Raw genomic sequence first — 22,377 nt, 5'->3', positions numbered from 1 at the left:
CTTGTAACGTGCAATGTATGTTCACTGCAAAACGGAAAATGCTGAATGCCTAGACAGGAGTGGTAGCAAAAGCTTGGTCTATTTGTCTCCTATAGGCAGAGATTAATTGTTTTGGGTTTTTTACTGTTGATGCTATTAAATGAATGCCCTCCTTGCTCTTATTATTTATTACCCATGACTATACAAAGCATTTTACAGAAATATCTGGACTGCCTGTCTCTGCTGCAAGGGAGTTTTGAGCCTGGCAGGCAAAACAAAGCATCAGCATGCCCCAGAAGCAGATGTCAGGGAGGATCAGGAGAAAGGAGAAACAGCTATGCTGGTAATTCAGGTCAGGCTCCTGGGTTCAGCCCTTTGCTTACCAGCAAAAGATGTACTTTCTCGCATTATATTATCTCATACACAAAGCATAAAGGACAAGGTGAAAACTAAGAAGGAGTAGGCAAAGTTCAACCTTTTTCCCATGGCAGCTAAGGGAGGTGACAGCAAAGTGCGCTGTAGTCTTTTTGTGTTTGATGACACGTGCTTGCTAAGATGAGCTAAGAAAAGCAATCACTGTTTCCACTGGTGGAGATTGTATTGAAAGCCACTGAGAACACATACACGGGTCTTGGGCCGTCTCTGTACTCACCACCAACCAAAGTGTCTGAGCGGGTCTTTGAGGATGATGGGCAATGTGAGGGTGGAAAAGGAGCAGAGAGACCATGGGGAGTCTCTTCTTAGGAGTCATGCCAGGCAAAGCAGGTCACTAAACAAGGCACCGTGGGAAGAGCTGGGAAATGGTGACTCTTTAACCTGCACTGGCCCACTATGCAAAAATGCAGCTGACAGGTTTTTAAGAACAGGCAGTAAAATTCACATTTCCTGAACTTGTGCTTTGGTGATGTGCAGTGGAAGCATAGCAGAGCACACAGTTCACAGCCCTTAGGATGTCAAGCCCAAGGCACTCATCTACAGTATCTCAGCATTAGTGTTCCCCACAGGATTTACTCTAGGCATCGTTTGAAATTCGACTGACAAAAAGCCTTTCAGATTGAGTGTGGCTTTATTTTAGCTAGAAACCTCCTACTCACCTGCCATTGCAGCTATGCTCCTAGTTAGAGCTTCTCATCAGCTGCCACTAAATCACTATGCATTGTCAAGCAAGGCTGATGAGAAAGGGGTTAGGGCCAGCTGGAATCACAGGCCCTGCCTTTGCACAGAAAATATCCTCTAGAAGCTTCTCCACCTGCCTTCCAAGGTGCACTAGGACTGTAAAAGGATGAGGATTTCATACAGGTGTGGCATCTAAGGGAGGAAGAAAGCCCCATGAGAGCAGCACAGCAGGGTAATCAGGTGACAACAGGACAATGAGACAATGCACTCTGCTCAGCGCACGGTGTTCCCGTGACAGTGTGAGCAGAACAACAGTGCTGTGCTGGCTCACAAGTTTATATACGTCCCAACCACATCCTCTGCCTGCAGCTGCTCTGTTCTTCCCTGGGCTGTTCTCTGTGGCACTGTTCCCAGTGGGCTGTTCCCTCTCCCTGGTTGTACCCTATATCTTCCAGGGTCATGAGAGGTGCTCAGGAATCCCATCCCTATGTCCCCCATCTCTGCCCAACAGCTTTTTACCCTGCCCCACTGACACTGTCAGCCCATTCCACCCTAACAGGCATGGGAGGGACCTTCCTGCCCCATCCTGGCCATTCTCCTTGTCGTGTCCCTCAGCAGGAGAAGGACCATAATCCATCAAGTGGAACCTCAGCACGGGTCCCAGGATGGGATTAGCCCACATGCTGAGGATGCAGGCAGGGCTGCCCGCACTGCTGGGTGCGGCTGCCACTTGTTTTTGTCTTGGTTCCTCTTTTTACAAACACCAAGGTGCAAACTCAGCAATATCATCTCTGTCGCAGGCAGCCCCAGACTCCTCTGGGGATGGCTGGGTGACTGAGATCTGCAGAGCGTGTCAGGAGCCTGCTGGCCCACAAGTCCCTGCTGCATCCCACCATACACGGTGCAGACAGGTCCTGGTCCTAGTGTGCACCTTGAAAGCAAATAGGAGAACTTGGACATGCTCGCACGTGCTAGCCTGGGAGAACAGCTTCAGTGGGGATCTGAGCAATGGGAAGCCACTTGGGGCAGAAGAATATCCTCTGTTGCAGATTTAGCCCTTAGTTTTTGCGTGACAGTGTACTGTGCTTACACTCTCTGCAACCACATGGACACATTTTCCCTCTTGTGACCCCTATCACACAGTACAGACCCTGATGTCACTTCGCAACATCAAGTAAAGTTTCTGGTCCCATTCCCTGTCATAGCCAGGGTACTTAATCAGCAGTTTTCTCTACCCTGCGTCAGTCCAGATGCATCCCCACAGTGGACCGGGATGACACGATTAGATGCTTGTTTAATGATTTTTATCATCTAGCTCCAAGAAAATTGGTTTAGAGAAATAGTCCAATTCAGACACACACAGAACAATGCAAGGTCACAGCCCCTGGACCACTGTCAAACACCACACAGTGCAGCCTCCCGGGAGGGCAGATAACATGTGAGCCTGCAGATACGCACTGACTCTGCTGGGATCCAAGCGTGTAGCCTTTGTAGGAAGAGCCCAGAAGAGCCCTGGGGGTGCCCTGACCCTTCCAGCACCAAGGAAGCCCACTGAAGAGCAATCCCAAAACATTATAACTCCTGCCTCCAGGGTCTCCTGGACACGGGCTCAGCTTGCAGCTCTCCAGCTCTTTGTTGGGCGCCAGCACCCGTCTCCACTTTGGTGAGGACATGGCATCTGCACACCGTGCAAGGACAGACAGCCAACTCACGCTCCCAGCTCCATGGAGGAACATTACAGACCCTGCAGAGGCTTTCCCAGCACCCCAAGGTTTGCTGCCTTCCATCTCCAACAGAGCTCCACCTCACCACAACCCAGCTAATTGGCTTGGGCCCCGATATAGACATCAGACCTCTCTGATACAGCTGCTGTATCCTGCACGTGATGAAGATGCACAGCAGCCCTGCAGCAGGAGCACAGCCAAACCTTCTCTTACAGGTAGAGGAGTGAACACTTCTTACCTGTTTCCTGGGGTTCTCCATAGTCATTGAGATCTAGCTCATCATGCTCTTTTTCTGCCAGCAGAGGTGTGAGGAGCAGGAGAAATATCCATCGCAGGGCCATGATTGTTCCCAGGGCAGGACTGAGTTTTCAGCCCCACTGGCTGCTTCACTGCACATCCGTCTGACTGTGAGAGGTGCAAGCACAGAAAGGAAACAGGAACGCAGAGAAATCACTTACGGTGCAAGAGGCTTCCTCATTGGAGAGGGAACCTCAGCCAGTGTCAGCACCGTCTTTATTCTTCTGTGCATTGTGGCAGCTTCACATGCCTTTTTGCAATCTTGCTGCTCTCCAATTGCTTGTCTAAAAACCACAGTTTTCAGGCTTTCTGGCAGGAGCAGCTACTAACCACAACAGCTGGGTTGCCTCCTCTCCCAGCACAGACATCAGCAGTCCCAGAAAGACTTGTGAGGTGTGCTCGTTCATGCCTGGGCTTTTGCAGGAAGATGTGGCGTCCATACTCACCCGGAAAGTCAAGCAGAGACTGTATCAGGACAACCTTCACCTTGTTACTTGATAAGGGTTGTGATAAAATGGACTTCTAAAGGGCATAGATGAGTTTAATTACCTGGCAGTGTGTGCCATGGTCATGAAAGCCAAGGTTTTGGTAGAAGTGTCTGGGTGCTCAGGACTCGATGACAGCATATTCTTGGGAAGAAGCCAACTGGAGTCCTGGGGACATGCAGCTCAGGTGCTATGGCACATTGTGTTGTTAACACATGGTGGGAGCAGGAATGACCCTGAAGGTGTGAGAAAGCAGCACAGGCATGGCAGTAGGCAGAAAAGGGGCTGCTGGGGAGATTGTGCAGCTGGAGGCTGGTGGCACTGGCAATAGCAGCAGAAGGGATCCAGGGCAGGATTCATGAATTTGTGCTTCCTCAGCCACCCAGCAGCCCTTGCTGGATGCACTTGGCCCTCATGCCAGCTGAAACACACAGCTGGGAGAAAAACAAGTCCTGAAGTCTTCTCTGAAGCTCCACAGCCAAGCTGCAGCCCTGTGGTGGCCTTCCTCTCTTGTGCTCTTCAGCAAGGATGGGTACTCCCATGCCTGGTACTCAGGCTCTACCTTCTGTTGATTTGCACATGCTGTAACATCTTCATTCAGCAGCATCAAGCAGTCCAGTGCAGGGCAACCCTCTCCAAATACATGTCTCCTGCCACCCCAGAAATTTAACCCCAAGCAAAAGATGGTAAAGGTCTTGTTTTATCTTTATTCCCCCCCCCCCCCCCCCCCGCATTTACAGGATGTGCTTGAGCACAGATACTCCAGCAGTCTTCTACCTCTCAGGAACAGACCTGGAGACTGCCCAGCCACCTTCCCTGTGCCCTGCTATGCTCAGAAAGGCAGTATCAGCCTCTTCTCCTTTGTCTGTGTATTCAAACACACTTGTCCTGGTAGAAATGCCCTGGGGCAGAAGCGCACAGCCAGGACTCTGGCATCACAGCAGGGCACAGCCTGGGAGGTACCTGTGAGGTAGCTGTGCTCCACCTCAGGTACCTGCAAGGTCTGTAGGGTGGGGGTAAGCAACTGCTTCTCTGTCTCCAGCAACTCGGACATCAGCTCTCCCTGCCCCTTCATGCTTCTGGGTCTTTCAATAAAAAAATTAAAAGGCTGCAAAAGCAAACTCTGTCAGTAGGAATAGGGTCTTCATTTTGAGGATCTTTGGAAAAGGAGTGGGAAAATTTCATAAATTAAAATACTAAAAAAAAAAAATCACATCCCCAGTCCCTCTCTGCACCACTCCCAGCATGGTCGTTGTCACCTCTGATATTAACAGTATCTGCCCTCTCCAGAAACCCTTCATTGCCTCATGTGAAACCTCAAAAGCCATGGAGGAAGTGGCCCAAGCAGTTGTAAGGAAGCTCTCTCACTCTCTTGCTCCCTGGCTCTCTCATTCTTTGCACCTCCCCTTGCTCTACACTGGAAAAATTCAGCCTTGAGTGGAACCCGGGCTATTGCAGGGAGGATGGCAGGGTGTTGCAAACGAGTTTTACCTTCCCCAGCGAGTCCAACAGCTATCTGTTCTGGTCACACCAGGCAAACCGAAAGCCACAAAGACAGCTGCACCCAGAAGAACTGGCACAGCTGGGAGGGTGTGCAGGCTGGATTTCAGCAGGTGTAGGCAAGGAGCTGTGTCCTGCTGTGATGCCAGGGTCCAGGCATGCTGCCATGCATGTGTCCCATTTTGCCCCAAACCTTGCAGTGTGCTGGCATTTGAGCCACATTTAGCAGCAGTCGTGTCACCCTGGGGGATGTCACTCCTCCGCTGTGAGGACATGCTCTCCCAGCGACCCTATAGACATTGTGGCAGCTCTTGAAGTGTTGGCAAAAAGGGCTGCTGGCTGCTTCTGCAGGCTGTTCTCTGCTCTCTTTTCTGTTTGTCTTGACAAGCTTTTACATCTTACCTGACTTATACTATTTTTGTCATCTAGACATGACTTCTTCTCTTTGAAGGAACATCTCTGTTTTGAATAACCTCTGGACCTGGTGGTTATTCCTGCTGGTTTCTCTCTACCTTTTTATACCAGGAGCCCTGAAAGGCTGCCTTAAATCTTTGCAAGCTTGCTGGACACTGTGTGACTGTGCTGTTTCTCACAGCTCCGTTTTATCTGAGTTTCCTCATTTCCACATATTTCCCCTTTCTGCAGCTGAACGAGATGCCCCTGGACTTTTCGATCTTTGGTAATTGCACAGGGTCATGGAAACAAAGCATGTTGTGGCTGTCACCAGCAGGCAATCCCTTTCTGGGAACATGCTCAGCCCATTCCTGCACGGAGCTCAGTTCCCCGTCTTCCCCTAAGTCTTGTGGTGTGTGTGGAGGGGCCATACACTGACATCTTGCTTGCCCCTGCCTGCTATTGCAAAGCACCCATCAGCGTGCTTGAAGACCACCAACAGCAGTCTTACGACCTGCCCCTTTTATTTGGGATTCCTGTTTCCAAAGGTGTATCTGTGGTGCAAAGAGCTCTGCATCCTCTTCTAAAACAGGGTCCCCATCACTGTGGCCACACCTTGGAGAAAAGTCTTCTCCCTGCAGCTGGAAGTCAGAGCTTGCACCCACACATGCTACTCCCCTGCACAGTGCTCTCCAGGAGCATAGTGCTCTCTGGCTTGCCAGTCCTCCACTGACTCTCCCCATGGACCACACACAGCTGCTGACATGCAGACTGGCCCTAGCCCCACGAGCACTGCAGTGAGGGGAAACAGGGGCGCTGGGCCATGAGAGTCACTCGTGGGCACTGCTGCCACTAAAGTTCATTCAGAGGAAACCTTGTGGGTTTCGCTGTACAGCTGTGGGCACTGAGGCAGAGAAGAAGTCAGCGAAGGGGCCAAGAGAGGAAATCCACACAGCAGGTGTGGATTTCAGCGCTGAGTCCCAGGATGGTGCCACAGCACCAGCACTGTCCTTCCTCCAGGTGAAAGGGAATTGGGTTGTGCCCTAGTGCCTGGTCCGGCCTCAGTACTCCTGTCCTACTGCCACAAGTAGGGTCATATCAGCCAGGGACCTGGGAAGCAGCTTCTGTGACCCTGGCCTGGGACAGCTGCAGTGCAGGCAGCTGGCCTGTTCCCAGGCTAGGCTATAGCTGGGCTGACCTAAAAGCTGGATGTTCAGCTGTTTTGAGCTCCCACAAAGCTCTCAGGGGTAAACATGAGGTCATACTTGGTTTGATGTCCGCAAAACAGTGGTCACAGAGGTGTCAGAGTCACCTGCATGCCCATCCCCTGGCTGGCAGCCCCTGCCCATCATGGCACAGCTGCTGCATGGAGACTTGTGGGATTTCAAATGTTCAAGGCCAGGTTTGGTCTAGTGGTTGGCATCCCTGCCCATGGTAGGGGAAGGGTAGAACTAGATAATCTTTAAGGTCCCTTGCAACCCAAACCATTCTTTAATTCTATGATTTGTGTGTGTCACTGCCTGCTGGACACTTGCAGTCTGAGCATGGGATCTGGCTGTCAGGAGGGGCATGGGAAGGAAATGCATTCCCTTCTCTCCTCCAGTATGTTTCAGGCCTTTACACTGGACTCATGTGTTCCTGCTTGCCCCCCATGCTCTCTTGCACAGATGTCTGTCCCTCTGCTGCCCTCAAAGTTGGTGCTGCCTGAAGCCTTTGCAAAGAGAAGGGTCAGTTCCCGCAGATATTTCAAAAAGCTGCCATGTTAATGCAGTACTTCATTTGTTCTCTGTCAGATGCCTCGCAGTCATGGTGATGTGACTGTCACACTCCTCTGCCAGGCCTGGTGCTGGCTGCTACAGAGTCTGTTTAATGAGACACTCTTTGCTTTCAGTGTTTCTGCCTGGCAGGGTTTGTGGGTCTAACTGTTCATGGCATCCTGGCTCAGGCACAGTGCTCCCTGTCTGAAAGCAGCTCTCTTGCTGTGGCTGCAGACCCCTGAGGCTGCCTATCCTGACTCTTTGTGCTTCCCTGTCCCATCTCTCCCTATCTGTCCTGCCCAAATGTGCATTCCCATCCCAGGTTCCCCAGCCTGTCCCGAAGGCAGCTTGGCAGTTTGCTGGTGCTCAGGTGCCTCCTTCCTTCCCAGTCTCCTGCAGCAGCCTCTGAGAGCTGCCAGAGTTGTTTCAGCACTGACAGGCATCCAGGGTCCATGGTCACAGCCTTTGCCCTGAAAATAAGCCAGGTCCTGATGACTTGGGCAGAGAAAGTTCAAGGGAACTTCCCAGGACCCCCTAGCACTTGGCAGCAGCAGTGCCCCCCTCTCAGCTGGCACACATCCCTCAGATTGTGATGCACATCTGGACTCCCACTGCACCCTTAATCTGCCCCAGCTATGCTGTCATCCCATGGCTTTGCCTCTCCCAGCACTGGGTCCCATAGTCATGTTGTCACCCCTCACACTCCAAAGCAGAATTCTGTAGCATGAAACTGGGCTCCTCTTTGCTTCCGATATGATGAATCTCTACTCCCAGGGTTCACCCACAGACTCCAGCACTCCTTTGCTAAGGCTTACTTTGTGATCTGCAAGGAGGCCATGAGCAGCCTCACTAAGCAGCAGCTCAGAGTTGCCTGCAAGGAGCAGGAGAGTAGGACACGGTTGCTGCTCAGGTGACATGAGACAAGTGACACGAGACAGGCAGAACTGACTGTGCATCTTGGTGCTGGTCCAGAGCTCCCCCTGGCCTCGCTCTGCACCTCAGGACATGTGAAGTGGGCACTGCTGCTGGGTTGGGCACTGCTGCTGGGGTTGTTGACTGCTCTGCCCTGTGCTTACAGAGCGAAGGAGGATGTGGAGCTGGCCCTGGCAGGCAGACCATCACCAGGAGGTCGAAAGGGACTTTAGTTAGTGCAGTAATGAGGCCAGGGACCTGCACGGTTATCTGGTGAGGGGTTGCTGTGTTTAAGATCAGGAAAGTGCCCAGGAGGAGTCATGCATACAGCATGACCATCTTACCTGCTCCCATCTCCTCTGGAGGTTCTCACAGAGCTGTGTGCCAACACTCATTCTTCTTTCCATCACCCACCCACCTTTCTGCTGCCATGTCCCAGCTGAAGGGGTGCCAAGGGATGCTGAGCATTCTGAGGTGGGGTCTGGCTGAACTTCCCTGCCCGTGCCAGGGTCAGCTCCAAAACACACAGCCAGGAGTGGGTGCCACAGCCTGGGCCTCATGCTGGCAATGGCCCCAGTGATGGCAAAGGCTATGTGCAAATGTGTAGTTGTGTGTCTTGGCTTAGGTTTATTCTTGGATGGAGGATCAGCCCATGTATGGAAAACAAAAGATTCCTTTGCCCCGTATGAGACCCAAAGGCTCCTGTGCTGGGCCAGCTTCTCTCTATGGGAAGCATCCTGTTTGGGAAAAGAGAGTATGTGGGAGAGAGGGTCAGTTAGTGGGCATGAGGAGCCACTAACCAACAGAGAAGCTGTAGCAGACACAGGTGAACTACTTTGACTGTTGGAGGAGATACGATAGAGAGTTGAAGCACTTCTGCCTCACTATCCATCCTGGGGGCAAAGGTCTCCTGCCCAGAGCCACCGAGTGTCCCAGCTGTGGCTGAGGATCCCAGGGATACCTTCCCCCCAAGTCGTGATGTGGAGCCTGCTATCAACAGCCAACTCAGACCAGCTCAGGGACCTGGGCCCGGCCAGCAGTGTCCCCAGAGAGCAAGAGCACCCACAATGGGTACCTGCAGACACCCAGTGTCTCCTCTTCCCAAGAGTGCTCATGGATCCCATTAAGATCCTACAGCTGACCCTCTGGGATCAGGCCACCAGCAGAGCCACCTGGTCATGGCTCCAGTACTGTCCCATACTGTCCCAGTGCCCCATACACACTGCTGCGTGCTTCCAGCCTGGCAGGCTTCACGGGCTTTGTGCCCCGTGGCCAGTTCCTGATTGGCAGAGGCTATCTGATAGCCACCCGCCTGGACCTGCTTGACTTTACTCAGATGAACCCCATAGCAGCAATCCTAGATCCAGTGCTGGCGGTACAAGCAGCTGGAAATCCCCTTTCCTGCCTGGGGCTGACTCAGCACCCCACGGGGCTGTTTGCCAGTACATGGTCCCCTTCCCCATTTGGCCCAGCCAGTGCACGTGGGGAGGACTGCCTGGCTCCCTGCAATTTGTAAATGGCTGTGACCACTGCCCCCTCTGAGAGATTATCAAAGCAGCTCGTGTAGAAGCCCTGGCTGCTCTGTGCTTCTCCAGGCCAGGACAGGGGTTTACACGGCTTCATTTGTGGATTTTTTTTTCAGCTGTTTTGACTCACTCCACCACTGCAGATGACATATCCACATGGATGCAGCAAACTCCAGTGTAGTGTCCTTGCAGCAAAGGCTGGAGCCTGAAGCAGAGCTTTCCCCTTCTCCTTGGAACTACTGAGATGTGAAGAGAAGGGGTGGGTTCATAGTGGACTTGAAGGCCCACTGTCTGTGTGAGTCGGAAGTTTAAAAGCCCTGCAGCACTTCCTTGAGAGTGACCCACAGACACTGAAAATCATGGCCAGGCTGTCCCAGGCTATGGGTCTCAGCCCCACAACTCTTCTTTTACCTTCACCTTCCCATGATCCTGGAGAAGCAGATACCAGACTGAAATGGTGTGAACTCCTGTCTGGAACCCGCCTGGGTCACTGCAAGCACACATAAGGAACCCCAAACAGTGTTGCCTCCCCAAGACATATCATCAGCCCCCCACACTCCTCAGGCCTGAACTGGCAGGTCTGATCACTGGGGGCAACCTATCTCCTCCTGAAGGTCTGGAGTTGGCTGTGGTGGAGGCAGGACAAAGCCTGCAGTGCAGTGTCCCAGGTAACAGAGGTAACTCTCAGACCCATCCCACGGAGGCGCTGAAATCACAAGACTGGGTAGCAGGGAGCTCAGTCAGCACCTTTTTTATTAATATGCATCATAAATAAAGAAATAAATAAAGGCGAGACACCTCATTCTAACAGGGAAATACAAATTAAATATGGTGCAACGTCCGCTAAGCGATGTACAAGCAGGAGGTAACCTAGCAAGACCAGGGCCCCTTGCCATGGTGAAGCCAGCCCAGGCACGATGCTGTGAACAGCGTCAACCCGGCCAAGGCACCAAATACTGGCATGGCCTTTCATTAACACTGTTCCCCACCTGACATGCAGGTGAAGATCCCCACTACAGCAGGCGGCATGAACATGGCAAGGAAGGGGTTTACTGGCATTGCCTCTACCAAGGACCCCAGGACCTCCAGTATCCCCTTGTGCTTGTGCACAACACTTATCCCCCCCACCCCATGGCACTGCTCAGCAAGACCAAAAACCCTGTGCCAAGGGGAGTACCACCCCTCCCTCCCCAGGCTCCCCAACTCCCTCTGGGAGCACCCACTGATCTACCTGCTGGGAGCACTGCCCCCAACATCCCTAGCCCAGTCAGGGACCCTGCCCTCATCCCCTCCCCTCCAACCCTCTCCAATGAGCATCCCAGGGCTTCCCAGGCACTGGCTCCCTGCTCAGTGTGAAGGGCATGGGGCCAACCCCCAAAGCACCCATCTCTGCACAGGGTGGCACTACCCATCCCAGACCTACATAACACTGAACATCCACACGCCTTCCTCACAACCCCCCACGCCCCTTTGCTCCACACACACACACATATCCTGTCCCCCTCCCCTGGCTGTGGCCAGGCACAGCCCCAGCCCTGCAGTGTGGCACTGCCAGGCCACTTGTCCTGGTACAACCCACCAGGCTGTACCAGGTGGTACAGGTGGTACGACAACACATTAGCACAGGGATGCTCCAGCGTGGGGGAGCCTACCCCCCTCAAACCACAACAGAACCCATCAGCCCAGCCTTGCAGAGACCTTGCCCACGCATGGTGCTCCCACCCTGCGGCTAAGGATGCCAGGGATGCACAAGGCTGCCACCCCTGGGAAGGGGACAGCATCCTGCACCCTCCAGCACGAAACAGCTGGGCAGTGGGGCAGCACTGCTTGGGTTCCTGTAATGTAGGAGTCCATGGTCTGTGGGTGCTGGAGACAGTGTGGGGTGGAGGGGGGGGTCAGGCGGTCCCTGGTGTGGCTGCATGCATGGCGATGCTTGGCAATAGGAGGTGCAGCTCGCAGAGGACCCCAAGGGGCCGAGCTGGCCTTTGGCAGCTGCACAGGGAGGAGCAAGAAGGAACAACCTACGGTTACTGTATTCTGTAATGGCAAGAAAGGTAAGAAACTAGCAAGAAGCTGTGTTTGTTCCTCTGGCAGGGTGGGCTACCCCAGAGGAGCCTCAGCAGCCCACAGAACTGTGCTTGGCTTCCCAGATGTGTCAATAGTCCTCATCCTCTGGGTGGGTGACATACATGATGGGCACCAGTCCCTTCTCAGAGCCAAGGCTGCACTGCAGCCAGTCACCATCCACCTTGGAGATGACCTGCAGAATATCCCCTTTGTTGAAGCTCAGTTGTCCTGCCTCAGTGGCAATGTGATGGCAAAGAGCTTTCACCTCACTGTAGGCAGAGGGAAAGAAGGGTTAGCTCACCACAGGATGCTTATCCCACTCAGGGGTGACCAGAGTCACAGATGAGTGAGGAAAACATGCCCTGCCTCCCTCCCCAGCCAGGCTCCCAGCTGCCTCCCAGCTCCCACTCACCCACAGATTGCAGAGCTGCAGTGGATGGATGAACAAACTACATCACTACCCCCAGCCATCCCTAGTCCACATCTACAAAGGGGGCCAGGAAAATGGCATGCCATCCCCAACCTGCCACATCCCAGCACCTGCAGGATGGCCACTTGGTGTCACTCACCAGGTAGGGTGGGGAGACATCCCCCGGGCTGCAGGGGGCACCTCAGGGGGCTCTGGATGGGGGGGGTCTGGCTCAGGAGCTGCTTCACGCCACATGCTTGCCCCCACTGTCTGGGCCACCAGCTGGAACACGGACTTGTCCAAGCTCAGCCAGCCAGAGGGCAACCTGGAAGGAGGAGACAGAAGCAGTTGGTAGCACGGAAGCGTCACCGGGAGAATGGAGCAGCCAATCTCATGGCAAGGTCATGCCTTAGAGGTCTGGCTTCATGCACAAAGTGTACTGTGGTCCCCAGGCTGTCTCCTGGTGGGAAGGGGTCAGCATTCTCCAGACACACCACAGCCTAGACTGGGAAGGACATTTCCAGTGGACATTTTCAGGAGCAGTAAGGGTGATGGAAAGGCAGTGCAGGGAGGTCTCAGCTACTGGGGGCAACTTCACACGTTCTCCTCACTTGTTGTGAGCAACAGGGATAGCTCCATGTTCTGTTATCAATATGTGTTTTTGGGAGGGATGAGGTGATGATGGGGCCATGTAGCAGGGGCCCTTCCACTGGAGAGGGAATTTAGGACTCAAGGCAGTGGTAGAGCTCAGGCAGAAGGGGAAGGCCCATGAGGTGGACTGAGCAAGGGTGTGGGAAGAGTTAAGGTGGGCTGGCAGGGGTGACAGACCCCTGACGTACCACAGTAGTGTAGCCCAGCAGTCAGCTACTGGCCTCACTTCCATCTGCACTGCTGCACTCTAGGTTAACCAGCCCTCCTCAGCCCCACACTACCCCTGCCCTTACCTGTTCGGTTGCCTGGGCTCTTTTTGTACCTTCCTGGACCCAAACAAATGTCCCCACTTGATAGCCTGGCTGCCCTCTGATGCACTGGTGCTGCTGTCCTCTTGAGGGGCTGATGCTGCTGCTCCCACTCTTTGCTGAGTCCCAGTCTCCTTCTCCTTGCTGCGCTTCAGCTCTGTAAGCACCGAGTCTGGGGGACTGCCCATCCAGAAGGGCCAGCTCCGTTCCTTCACCTCTTCGCTGACCATGACCTGCTGAGGCTTTTCCAGGGGCTCTTCCGCGGCTTCAGGACTTGGCTTGCTGGCAGCCTTGGGCCTCTCCTCCAAGGTACCTTCAGCAATGGGACAAGCCTCTGCGCCCTCCACCACCCCTTCTCGGGGCGGTGGTGCCTTGCGGGTCTCCACTGACTTGGGTGCAGTATTCAAAGCAGCTTTCTTCTTCTCTGAGCGTATGAACTTTGAGCCTTCAGCTGATCCCTCAATGTAAATCTGAGAGGTCTGCATGAGCTGGTACCACCAGCCTGCCTGCTTGTCCTTCTTCCTCTCCCACGTGCTCTCTCGCATCTTACTCCGCTCTTCCTCCCTGTCACCATCTCCACAGGAGGCCCCCACTCCCTTGACCCTTTTCTCACTCACAGCTTGCTGTGGGCTGTGCCCTGGTGAGATGTCATCATCTCTGGCACCCCCTTGGCATGTCTCAGGGGCGGTGCTGCAGCCATCAGGATCCTCACTGCTGCCCCGCGTCCGCATCAGCTGCAGAGTGGAGTGCACAGACAGCAGCAGGTCCTGCTTCACACGCAGCAGCTCCTTTTGCTGCTGCTGCTCTTTGCCCATCTGCATCAGGTGGTGCTCGAAGAGGAGGTCTAGGTTGAAGGGCAGCAGAGAGAGAGGCTGGAGCAGAAGCAGGAGCTCCTCAAAAAGAGGCTGGCACACGCTGTGAGACAGGCACAAGAAACCCACTGGCTGGTAGTGTGCCAGGATGATATCTGTAGGGCAAGAGACGTTAATCAGAGGAGAGGCTCTTCCCACCATGCCAAGCCACCACAAGATGCTGAAGCTATGGGGAAAGGTGCTGGACAGTAGTTTTTGGTCAGAGCTGTGGTGGCAGTGTTATGCTCAGGGCTGGGTCAGGGAGCACCAGATGCTCTGTGTGCTCTCAGCAAACCGGCCCAAATACTGCTTTCCAGTTGTGCCTGCAGCCAGGACCTGCCTGGCATGACCTCCCAGATGATCTCTGCCACAAAATGCCACGGAAGTAGGATGGGAGTAAAGAGCATCAAAGGGTTGTCACATTTTAAAATTCTTTTCTTCAACTTTTTGAGGTGAACAAGGAGCCTCAGATCTGACCAGTACCGGTCCCCTGGTACTGGTGTCAGGGGCAGCTGAATACAGTCTTTCCAGGACCTGTCTCGGCTGAACTGTGGATCTTAGCAGAGAATGGATTAGCATTTCTACCTGCAGGATTCATTCTTCACTTGGTTTAACCACAACTGCACTGCCCCTCCACCCTCCTTTATTGTCAGGTCTCACTCTCAGGGAGAGAGCTGGGAATGGGATTTGTGGCCATTTGGCCCCACTGGGATAACAAACTTACACCACAGGCAGGGCTTGCACCCTACCTACAACCCCCCTTTGTCTAGCTCTCATTATCCTGACAGCTCTAGCTTTTGTTCACACTTCCAGCTCTTAACGATGGCTTGAAATAGGTGGTTGTCTTCTGCTCCAGAAAAACACAACAGGCTTAGGTCCAATTCTATTCTAGTCTAGTCTAGTCTATTCTGATACAAAACAGATACATCCAGTAAAATCTGCTTTTTGTCTGTCAGGATGTTATCCTTTCCATTTTTTTCTGTTTCCCATGCCTGAAGGATTTCAGCTAAGAGTGCGCATCTCCAGGCACACAAAACTCTCAGGCACTGGGCATGGAACACAGAAATTTGAGGAGGGTTAGATCTGGTCTCCTGCAGATAGATTGAGGGATCTGCAATGGAGGTGATAGCTTTGGGGAAGGCCAGCTGCAGCTGGTAAGGTGAATGGATGTCCAGGCTCAGGTGGAAGGAGGTGCATGGAGCATGGACTTCCACCTGGGACTTCCCTGGTGCACTGAGACTGTGTATAGCCTAGTCCTTCAGCTTAGGGCAGAGAAGAGTAGCCCAAGCTGAGAGAGCAACAAGAGAAGCACATTTTCATTCCATGCCCTACACTGTGCAGAATTTGGCCCCCACTGCAGCCCACAGCCCTCAGGATCTTACCTTCATGGTTGTAGAGGTGGTTGAACCAGAACTCCAAGGATCGGATACTGCAGGAATGGAAAAAAAGCAGGGTAAGATAAAACAGTTAAAATCTATGCATCCAATTCATTCTTGTTGTTCTACAAAAAGAAGTGTGGCTAGAAAAGGGCATGTACACAGCATGAGCCTGTGAACCTCCAGACCTAGGGAAAGGACAGTTGGTCAGTCCCATCAGCACACACTGATCACAAACACCCAGTCTGCCACAGAACATCCAGCCAGCCTTACATGTGCAAATGTAATCCCTAACAAACATGTTTCCAGCAAGGTTCCTCACTATTTTGCTCCTATGTCCTTGGCAGAGCTTTGCTTTGCTGAGAAGAGGCTTCCGTGGAAGAGTCAAATCATCTACAAAGCTAAGGTCACTGCTGGTGGCTTGGCCCAAAATACACTGGTATCTTGTGCCAGCAGGGGAGAACTGGGCCACCCTGTGTGGGGACAGCAGGGTAGACCTTGTTCCTGCTTGTAGGGGTTCTCCAATATTTGGAAATCTTGGGGCCTCTGCTGCCACTTCCAGAGGTCTTGCTGACCACTAGAGAGGAGCAGGGAAATACCATCCTAGCAGCACTCATCCCTTCACCCACAAAAAGGCATTGCTGCCTTCCTCTGTTTAACACTGAGTGTAGTGTGCACACTCCTTATCCAAACTGGAAGGACCAGCCCTGAGTCCTGGACCAGGGCAATTCCTCCTCCAAGGCCTCACACCCTGGGATTCACTGCAGCTCCAGGAAACAGTGATTTAAACAGGGATTTCCATGATGTATGCATATAATATGTCTAACCTTGCATGAAGCTGGACAGATAGACCCTTCATACCTAATGTCTTGGGGCTAAAACAAGATGACAACAGCCACCCCTTCTCAGTCCCGACCTGAGAGGGGAGGTTTTGATCCATCTGGAGTTCCCTGAGGCTCACAGGGAAGTTCCCTGAAGCCTCCCTGAGGCTTCTTCCTTCCCTCACCTACTTCTGGTAAGTGGCTTTCCACATTCTTAAGTTTTTTTCACAGTCAACTGTGGCTGCCTGCAGTCAAGGAGCAGCAGCTGCTGCCAGCCCTAGACAGGGACATGCAGCCAGCACTGGGGTCCTGCTTACTTGAGGAGGCCGAAGATGAAGGCGTTGAACCTCATCGTGTGGTTGGTGAGCTCCGTGTACTGGCTGATCTTGCTATAGAGACTGTGCAGCAACTTGGTAGAGGGGCCTATGGACAGAAGCAAATTGTTGAGACTAGTTGTGGTCAACAAAGCCAAACCAGCACCATGGAAAGGAGCATCAAGGCAAGACATTGTCTGGGTGTCCATGTCTGTGTGTGCATTCCCTCTCTGCCAAACACCAATGTGAACTCACTCCATCCCAACATTTGGACTCCATGTGGGAGATGGGTTGTGGTCTGTCCCAAACTCCAAAACTCTGGGAGAGTTTCAATATTGCAAGGACCTGCCTCCCACATTTCAGTGACAATCATGGTCATTGGCTCAAAATCAGCATATAAACAGAATATTGTGGTGGGTGCTTATAATTTGATGTGTCTGCAATCATAGGGATAACCCCAGAGCTGTAGATTTGCCACAATCAGGCTAAGAGGCTTCCCAATACATTCATTTTGGTTTTTTCTTTATTTTTTTTTCATTGATTTGGCCTGCTATATGAGAACTTGGAAATTTCAGGGCAAATGACAATAAATATTTAGGTAGATTAGAGCAGTGTCTCTCCTGTCTTGCACAGAAGGGTCAAGGAGCACCTTGTTCCATGCAAGGAAATGGGTATTAGTCTGCACTCTTATCCTCATAGCGAATCTCCCCCAGTACCTTCCAGCAACAACACAGAAGTGTCACAGAGCTGCAGGCACTGCTGCACAACATTCATACCTAGCTGGGTGGATGCCTCCACCACACTCCAGGGAATGTTCCTCCTCTGGCCGATGATCATGTCCAGGACGTAAGCTTTGAGCCCATCACTCAGAATGTCCCGGACAGCAGGGCACAGGTATTTCAGGATGAGATGTCCCACATTGGGGCTCACGGAGCTGTTCCCAAGTTTGGCCTAATGGACAACAGGCAACAGGGAAAGTGTTGGTAACTTCTCTCAAGGTACAGATGCATGGAAACAGTTCACGTGCCTACTACAGATACCCAGTAAGCAACATCCAGGCTCAGCAGCTCCTTGAACATTCAGGGTCTTCCCCTTCACTCCAATGCCTCATACACCAGCTCTGGACTGTTCTCTGCAAGGTCCTTCCCAGCCTGGGAAGAAGCAAAGCCTGGGAAAAGAACCTCCTAGTTTGGGAAGAGGATATCCCAATTAAAAGGGATGTCTGGTTCTGACAAAAGTTATAACAAGGCTGTCCTGCTGGAGGAAGAAATGAGCAGGGGATTTTTCTGCTGCTGTACATTTTCTTGTTGCTAATTTTGGAGCAGGAAGCAGCAAACCACACAGGAACTACCAGCACCAAAGGGTTAGGGAACACTTAACTCAATGACAAGTCAAGCTATAATTCCTAGGGATTACTATAAATAAACAGGGTGAGGGTAAAATGGATGGACAGAGCATAGGTTGAGGTGAGGAAGTGTGTAAGAGCCCAGCACCAGCAGAGCAAGGACACATTCTGCTGTGTACAGTGTTTGAGCTGCCGAAGGGTCTTTCCAAATGGGTCAGAAAATGGTGCTCAGGGCACAGATTTTACCAGCTGAGCTGGAATTATACTGACCAGTTGGCACAGGCCCACAAAAGCCCTGAACTGAAACTGAACTTCTGGCTCAGGAATAATCCTGTCAGATCCACTGAGCACGGCAGCAGCAGGGGCGGGTGCTGCCTTTTGACAGGTGAATGCTCAGCCCCTGGCACACTGATTCCTAATGAAACCCGAGGCCAAAACCACAGACTTGTCTGGTAAGTAAAGTAATGAGAGAATGTTGCAATTATTCCCCAAACGAACAACACGAAGAATAGGGAATTCACAGTGAAGTCTTTCAAAAAGCTGTGGGAATCTCAACAGCTCCGGTTATGTTGCCCAGCAATCTCTGCATCAGCAACAGTCCTAATTAGGGGAAAATTACTCTGGGCTCTAAGATAAGACTGAATAGGTTTGGAAACTGTCCCAGTCAGGTTTCTCCTTGGGGACAGCATACCAGGGGACTTGTCATGTCCCAGTAGTGTCACATTGCTGCCCCAGAGTCCCCTGCCTGGAAACAGAGCATTCAGCATTGAGAGGGGGCACCACAAACATGCTGCTGGGTGTCACAGGACTGCAAATGCTGCCTGGTACAAACAGAAGCAAAATTGCTGTGCTTCTGTGTTATTCCAGAAATGGGAGATAAGGGAGCAGAGACCAAAGACAGCCACCCCAGGACAACCTAGATGCATTTCTGTGTTATTCCAGAAATGCAAAATGAGGGGAGTGCAGGTCATAGACAGCCAGCCCCAGAGAGGCACTCTAGGTTGATGGTAAGGGCTATAGGGAATGCCCAGATGCCCCAGATAGGCAATGACTGATGCACTTTTTTATTATTATTGAGCCCTATGAGACACAGAGTGAGGAGGGACAGTGCACTGTGCCCTGGCAACAGTGCTACACCAAAATCATGGGACACATGGAGGAGGGAGAGACAACTCTCCACTGTGTGAGAAAAAAGAGCTGGTGTACTACATCACACCAGAAGTCCAGCTGGTCTGGTTTTCTTTCTTATAAAGAGCCATTGTAAATACATAAGAAAGACTTAAAAAAGAGTAAACATATATAGTATTTGCCCTTAATACTCTCACAGCCTACAACTACTTTTAGCTCAGAGACTGTCTAAGCTGAACATTATTCTTTATGTGTTTAGTAAACCTCGGTGAATTTCCCTTCTCTGTGTTTTTCTGATCTTCCTTTAAATACATGTACTCTTTTAGCACCCCCAGCACCATGCAGCAGGAATTTACAACCTGCTGCATGGCATCCCATCACCTTTGTTTGGTTTGTTCTTGGAACTACTGCCTTTGATAGATCCCAGTAGTTTTTGACTGGAAGAGAATGGAGAGGCAATCTTTCGCCATGCTCTCCATGTCACTCAGAATGCTGAATGCAAGACACACCTTCACCCCTGGATCCCTGCTGGTTCCAAAGTGAGCCACAATCAGGTCAACAGCAGTGTTGATTGCCTTCACCAGACCTAGAGGGAAAGAACAAGTCAGAGAGCTGCCAGAGGGGCTGGCCAGGATAGACCCTGACAAAACACTTCTCAGAGAAATCAGGCAGGGGCATTTCAAGCCAATGTCTACACACAAGCCCTCTCTGCCAAAAACACACAGAGGCTCTCCTAACCCCTGCCCAGATCTGTCCCTGCTGGTTCCAACACTCATCTATCAGCCTGACAGTACGACAACCTGTCAATATTCCCAAGGGACATGAACCATCACCTCCACACTCCATCCCTCGAGGCAGCAGAGATGGGGTCTGAGGCAATGAGTCTTTTGCTGCTTTGATGCCTCGGGGTGTCAGGGCAGAAGCCTTGCATTTTGGCAAGTTCTGTGATGACTGTCAGTAACAAGCCAGTGGTGCATAATCTGACATCTGCACCAGGATACTGCGAGAACAGAACTGAAATAGAAGGGAAAGCTGCCACCTTGTAGTCACCAACACATAGCTGGCAAAGGCATGGGAAACCTTCTGCCTCTGAAATGATGATAAGACAGCTGTCAAACAGCCAAATCCCAGCCCTGCCTCTAGCACGGGTCCCATCACAGCCACATCTTGTCCTACTTTGGAATCTTTTCTTCCATCCTTTAATAGAATTTATCACATAGGACCCAACCAACCTTTAACCTAAATTACAGAATCTTGGGTCAGCACATCTGCACCATCACACAGATACACAGGCCTACCCTTGCATACAGAGACTGGGATGGGAGCATGGAAAAACAGCTGTCAGTCCAGGGGGACTTGTAGTTGCGGTGCTACAGTGGAAAGGGCAGGGAAAGTTCAAGTCATTATGTCTACAGAGATGAGATGAGAGAGAGAGAGGCACAAACGTTTGCTTTATGCTGCACTACACCACACTGCCATCCACGAGTGATGCACAGACTCACCCTTCTTCTGCAGCAGGTCGATGGAGATGGACTCTGTGTTGCCATCTGGGGAGAGGCAGAACTCAGCGGGAGGTTTCTCTGCTAGTGAGAAGTAGTCGGGGAAGAAGTCATTGTAGGTAAGCTGGAGTTGCCTCATAGACTGTCCTGCAGGGCCAAGACAGAGGGGAGAAGGATCAGCGCAAACCTCTCACAACAAAGCCTCTTCCACATTGTCTGCTTTTCCTAGAAGCAACATGCACCAGCTGCAGTCTTCATCCCAGACTTGCTAGGACAGCAAGGCCACAGGCTTGTTCCTCCCCCAGTAATGGTCTGCAATGTGTGCCTGTACACTGGACCTCCACAGCCCACCCACATCCAGCTGGAGCCCACATCCAGCTCCAGCTTGCCTATGGGCCCAGGGGCTCTGGAAGATGCTGGGGGGATTCACTCTCATGGGCTGGTGCTATTAGAAACCTTGTTGCACCAGACTGTGCGCTGCCGTGTGGATGGTTCCAGCAAGCAGGGTCTAAAACGAGCACAGAGAGAATAGAATCCCTACTTGTCACACACAGGCATCCACAGGCAATAAACTACATGTTTGCTGCCTGTCTTCTAGGATGTCCTCCATTTTCAAGGATTGACTTCTGCAGGAATTCTTCCATGTGCCTGACTTCCATCTGGTTGACTCCCTGGCTCTGTGCTAGGCATCTTCCCTTGGAGGGATGGAGAAACTGTTTGGATTTGCAGAGTGAGGTGTAGGGCTTTAAGGAATTCCCTCCATGACCGGAGAATAACCGGAAGAAGGCTCTCCCTCCCACAAACAGACCACACTGCTCTCCCCACAGGACTCTTGGAGGTTCAGCCAAAAGCAGCCTGCCCTGTCAGCCCTTCCAGCACATGTTTTGGAGGACAAGGAAGGCCTTAAAGGCAAAGCTTGGAGAAGGCAGAGCCCCATCAAGCATTCCAGTGTTGTCAGCTGCCCCATGAAAGCTACAGCCCAGCACATAGCACACTTCCAGGGCTGGGGCACTGTGGTCAGGCACTGTGGGGCACACAATGAAGTCTCCGAGGGCCAAAACTCCTGTGTGAGACATGAACTACAAGCTAACCACAGACAAGGAGCACTTTCTGAGGTCTGAGCAGCTCTCGGGTTATTCACTTTTCCCTTCAATCCAGCCCAGAGCTGGACCTGACTACTCTCACCTCATGGAGAAGCAGGGAGGCTCCACCCAGATTATAGCCATCAGTGAGGCAACCTTCACCTTTTTCTCGAACCCTCCAGTCCCACGTAAGCAGATGCATCGTCCCTCCTGCTCTGAGCAGGCAGAGCAGTGATGAATCCAGGCTGAACCTGGGCCCCAAGGGATACTGAACCTGATTCCCAAGGTCACCTCCCAAGACCCCCCCCAGTGGAAAGACGGTGCGCACCGTTCAGCTTGCAGTGGAAATGGCTGGTACTGAGAGCGCCAGGGAGCTCAAAGATGGGGTTGCCCCGGTTCAGCCGAGGCTCTTGCTGCCTCCTATCCAGGCTGCCTGCTAAGCTGGGCAGCCCCGAAACGCGATCCAGACCCAGGGGGTTCCTCCGCCTGTACTCCCGCCACTTCAGCGCTTGGGGAGAGAGGTGGTTCGCTAGGATGCCGCAGGCAGTGAGCACCAGACAGGAGGATATGGAGAGGACACAGGAAGAGAGAAGACAAAGGAGGAGGACAGAGAAAGAGAGACAGCACATTACTCAGAAGTCCAGCAGCATTTCAGGACATTAGCACACACACATGGAGAGAGGTGGAGGCACAGCCTGGCAGAGCAGCACAGGAGCCTGGACGGCCTTGTGACGGCAGGCACAGAGGGAGCACGTTTGGGATACAAGCACCTGGCATGGGGTGCATTAAGATCAGCAGCCCACACTCCCCTCTCCAGAGACACAGTGGAGGAGCTGG

General features: G+C 52.3%; 1 protein-coding gene across 7 annotated transcripts in view; it reads right to left on the bottom strand.

Annotated features, from left to right (window-relative positions):
* Nucleotides 1–10,424: 10,424 nt before the first annotated feature.
* RUSC2 (RUN and SH3 domain containing 2) overlaps nucleotides 10,425–22,377 on the bottom strand; it is a 57,840-nt gene continuing 45,887 nt past the window's right edge. For 6 of the 7 annotated variants that reach the window (XM_032674876.1, XM_032674871.1, XM_032674877.1 and 3 more), the window contains 9 exons: nucleotides 21,869–22,069; nucleotides 20,462–20,605; nucleotides 19,469–19,545; nucleotides 17,263–17,437; nucleotides 16,490–16,595; nucleotides 15,358–15,404; nucleotides 13,110–14,091; nucleotides 12,326–12,490; nucleotides 10,425–12,025 (listed from right to left, as the gene is read on the bottom strand). In XM_032674876.1, the coding sequence (XP_032530767.1) occupies nucleotides 11,845–12,025; nucleotides 12,326–12,490; nucleotides 13,110–14,091; nucleotides 15,358–15,404; nucleotides 16,490–16,595; nucleotides 17,263–17,437; nucleotides 19,469–19,545; nucleotides 20,462–20,605; nucleotides 21,869–22,069 (2,078 nt within the window). In that variant the 3' untranslated portion in view covers nucleotides 10,425–11,844. The remainder of the gene's footprint in view (nucleotides 12,026–12,325; nucleotides 12,491–13,109; nucleotides 14,092–15,357; nucleotides 15,405–16,489; nucleotides 16,596–17,262; nucleotides 17,438–19,468; nucleotides 19,546–20,461; nucleotides 20,606–21,868; nucleotides 22,070–22,377) is intronic. The other variant, XM_032674878.1, reaches the window with a different exon arrangement.

This window comes from Chiroxiphia lanceolata, chromosome Z, assembly GCF_009829145.1.
Source record: "Chiroxiphia lanceolata isolate bChiLan1 chromosome Z, bChiLan1.pri, whole genome shotgun sequence".
Lineage (NCBI taxonomy): Eukaryota > Metazoa > Chordata > Aves > Passeriformes > Pipridae > Chiroxiphia > Chiroxiphia lanceolata.
The sequence above is the reverse complement of the archived record's forward strand: the minus strand, read 5'-3'. Positions and strand labels throughout refer to the sequence as shown.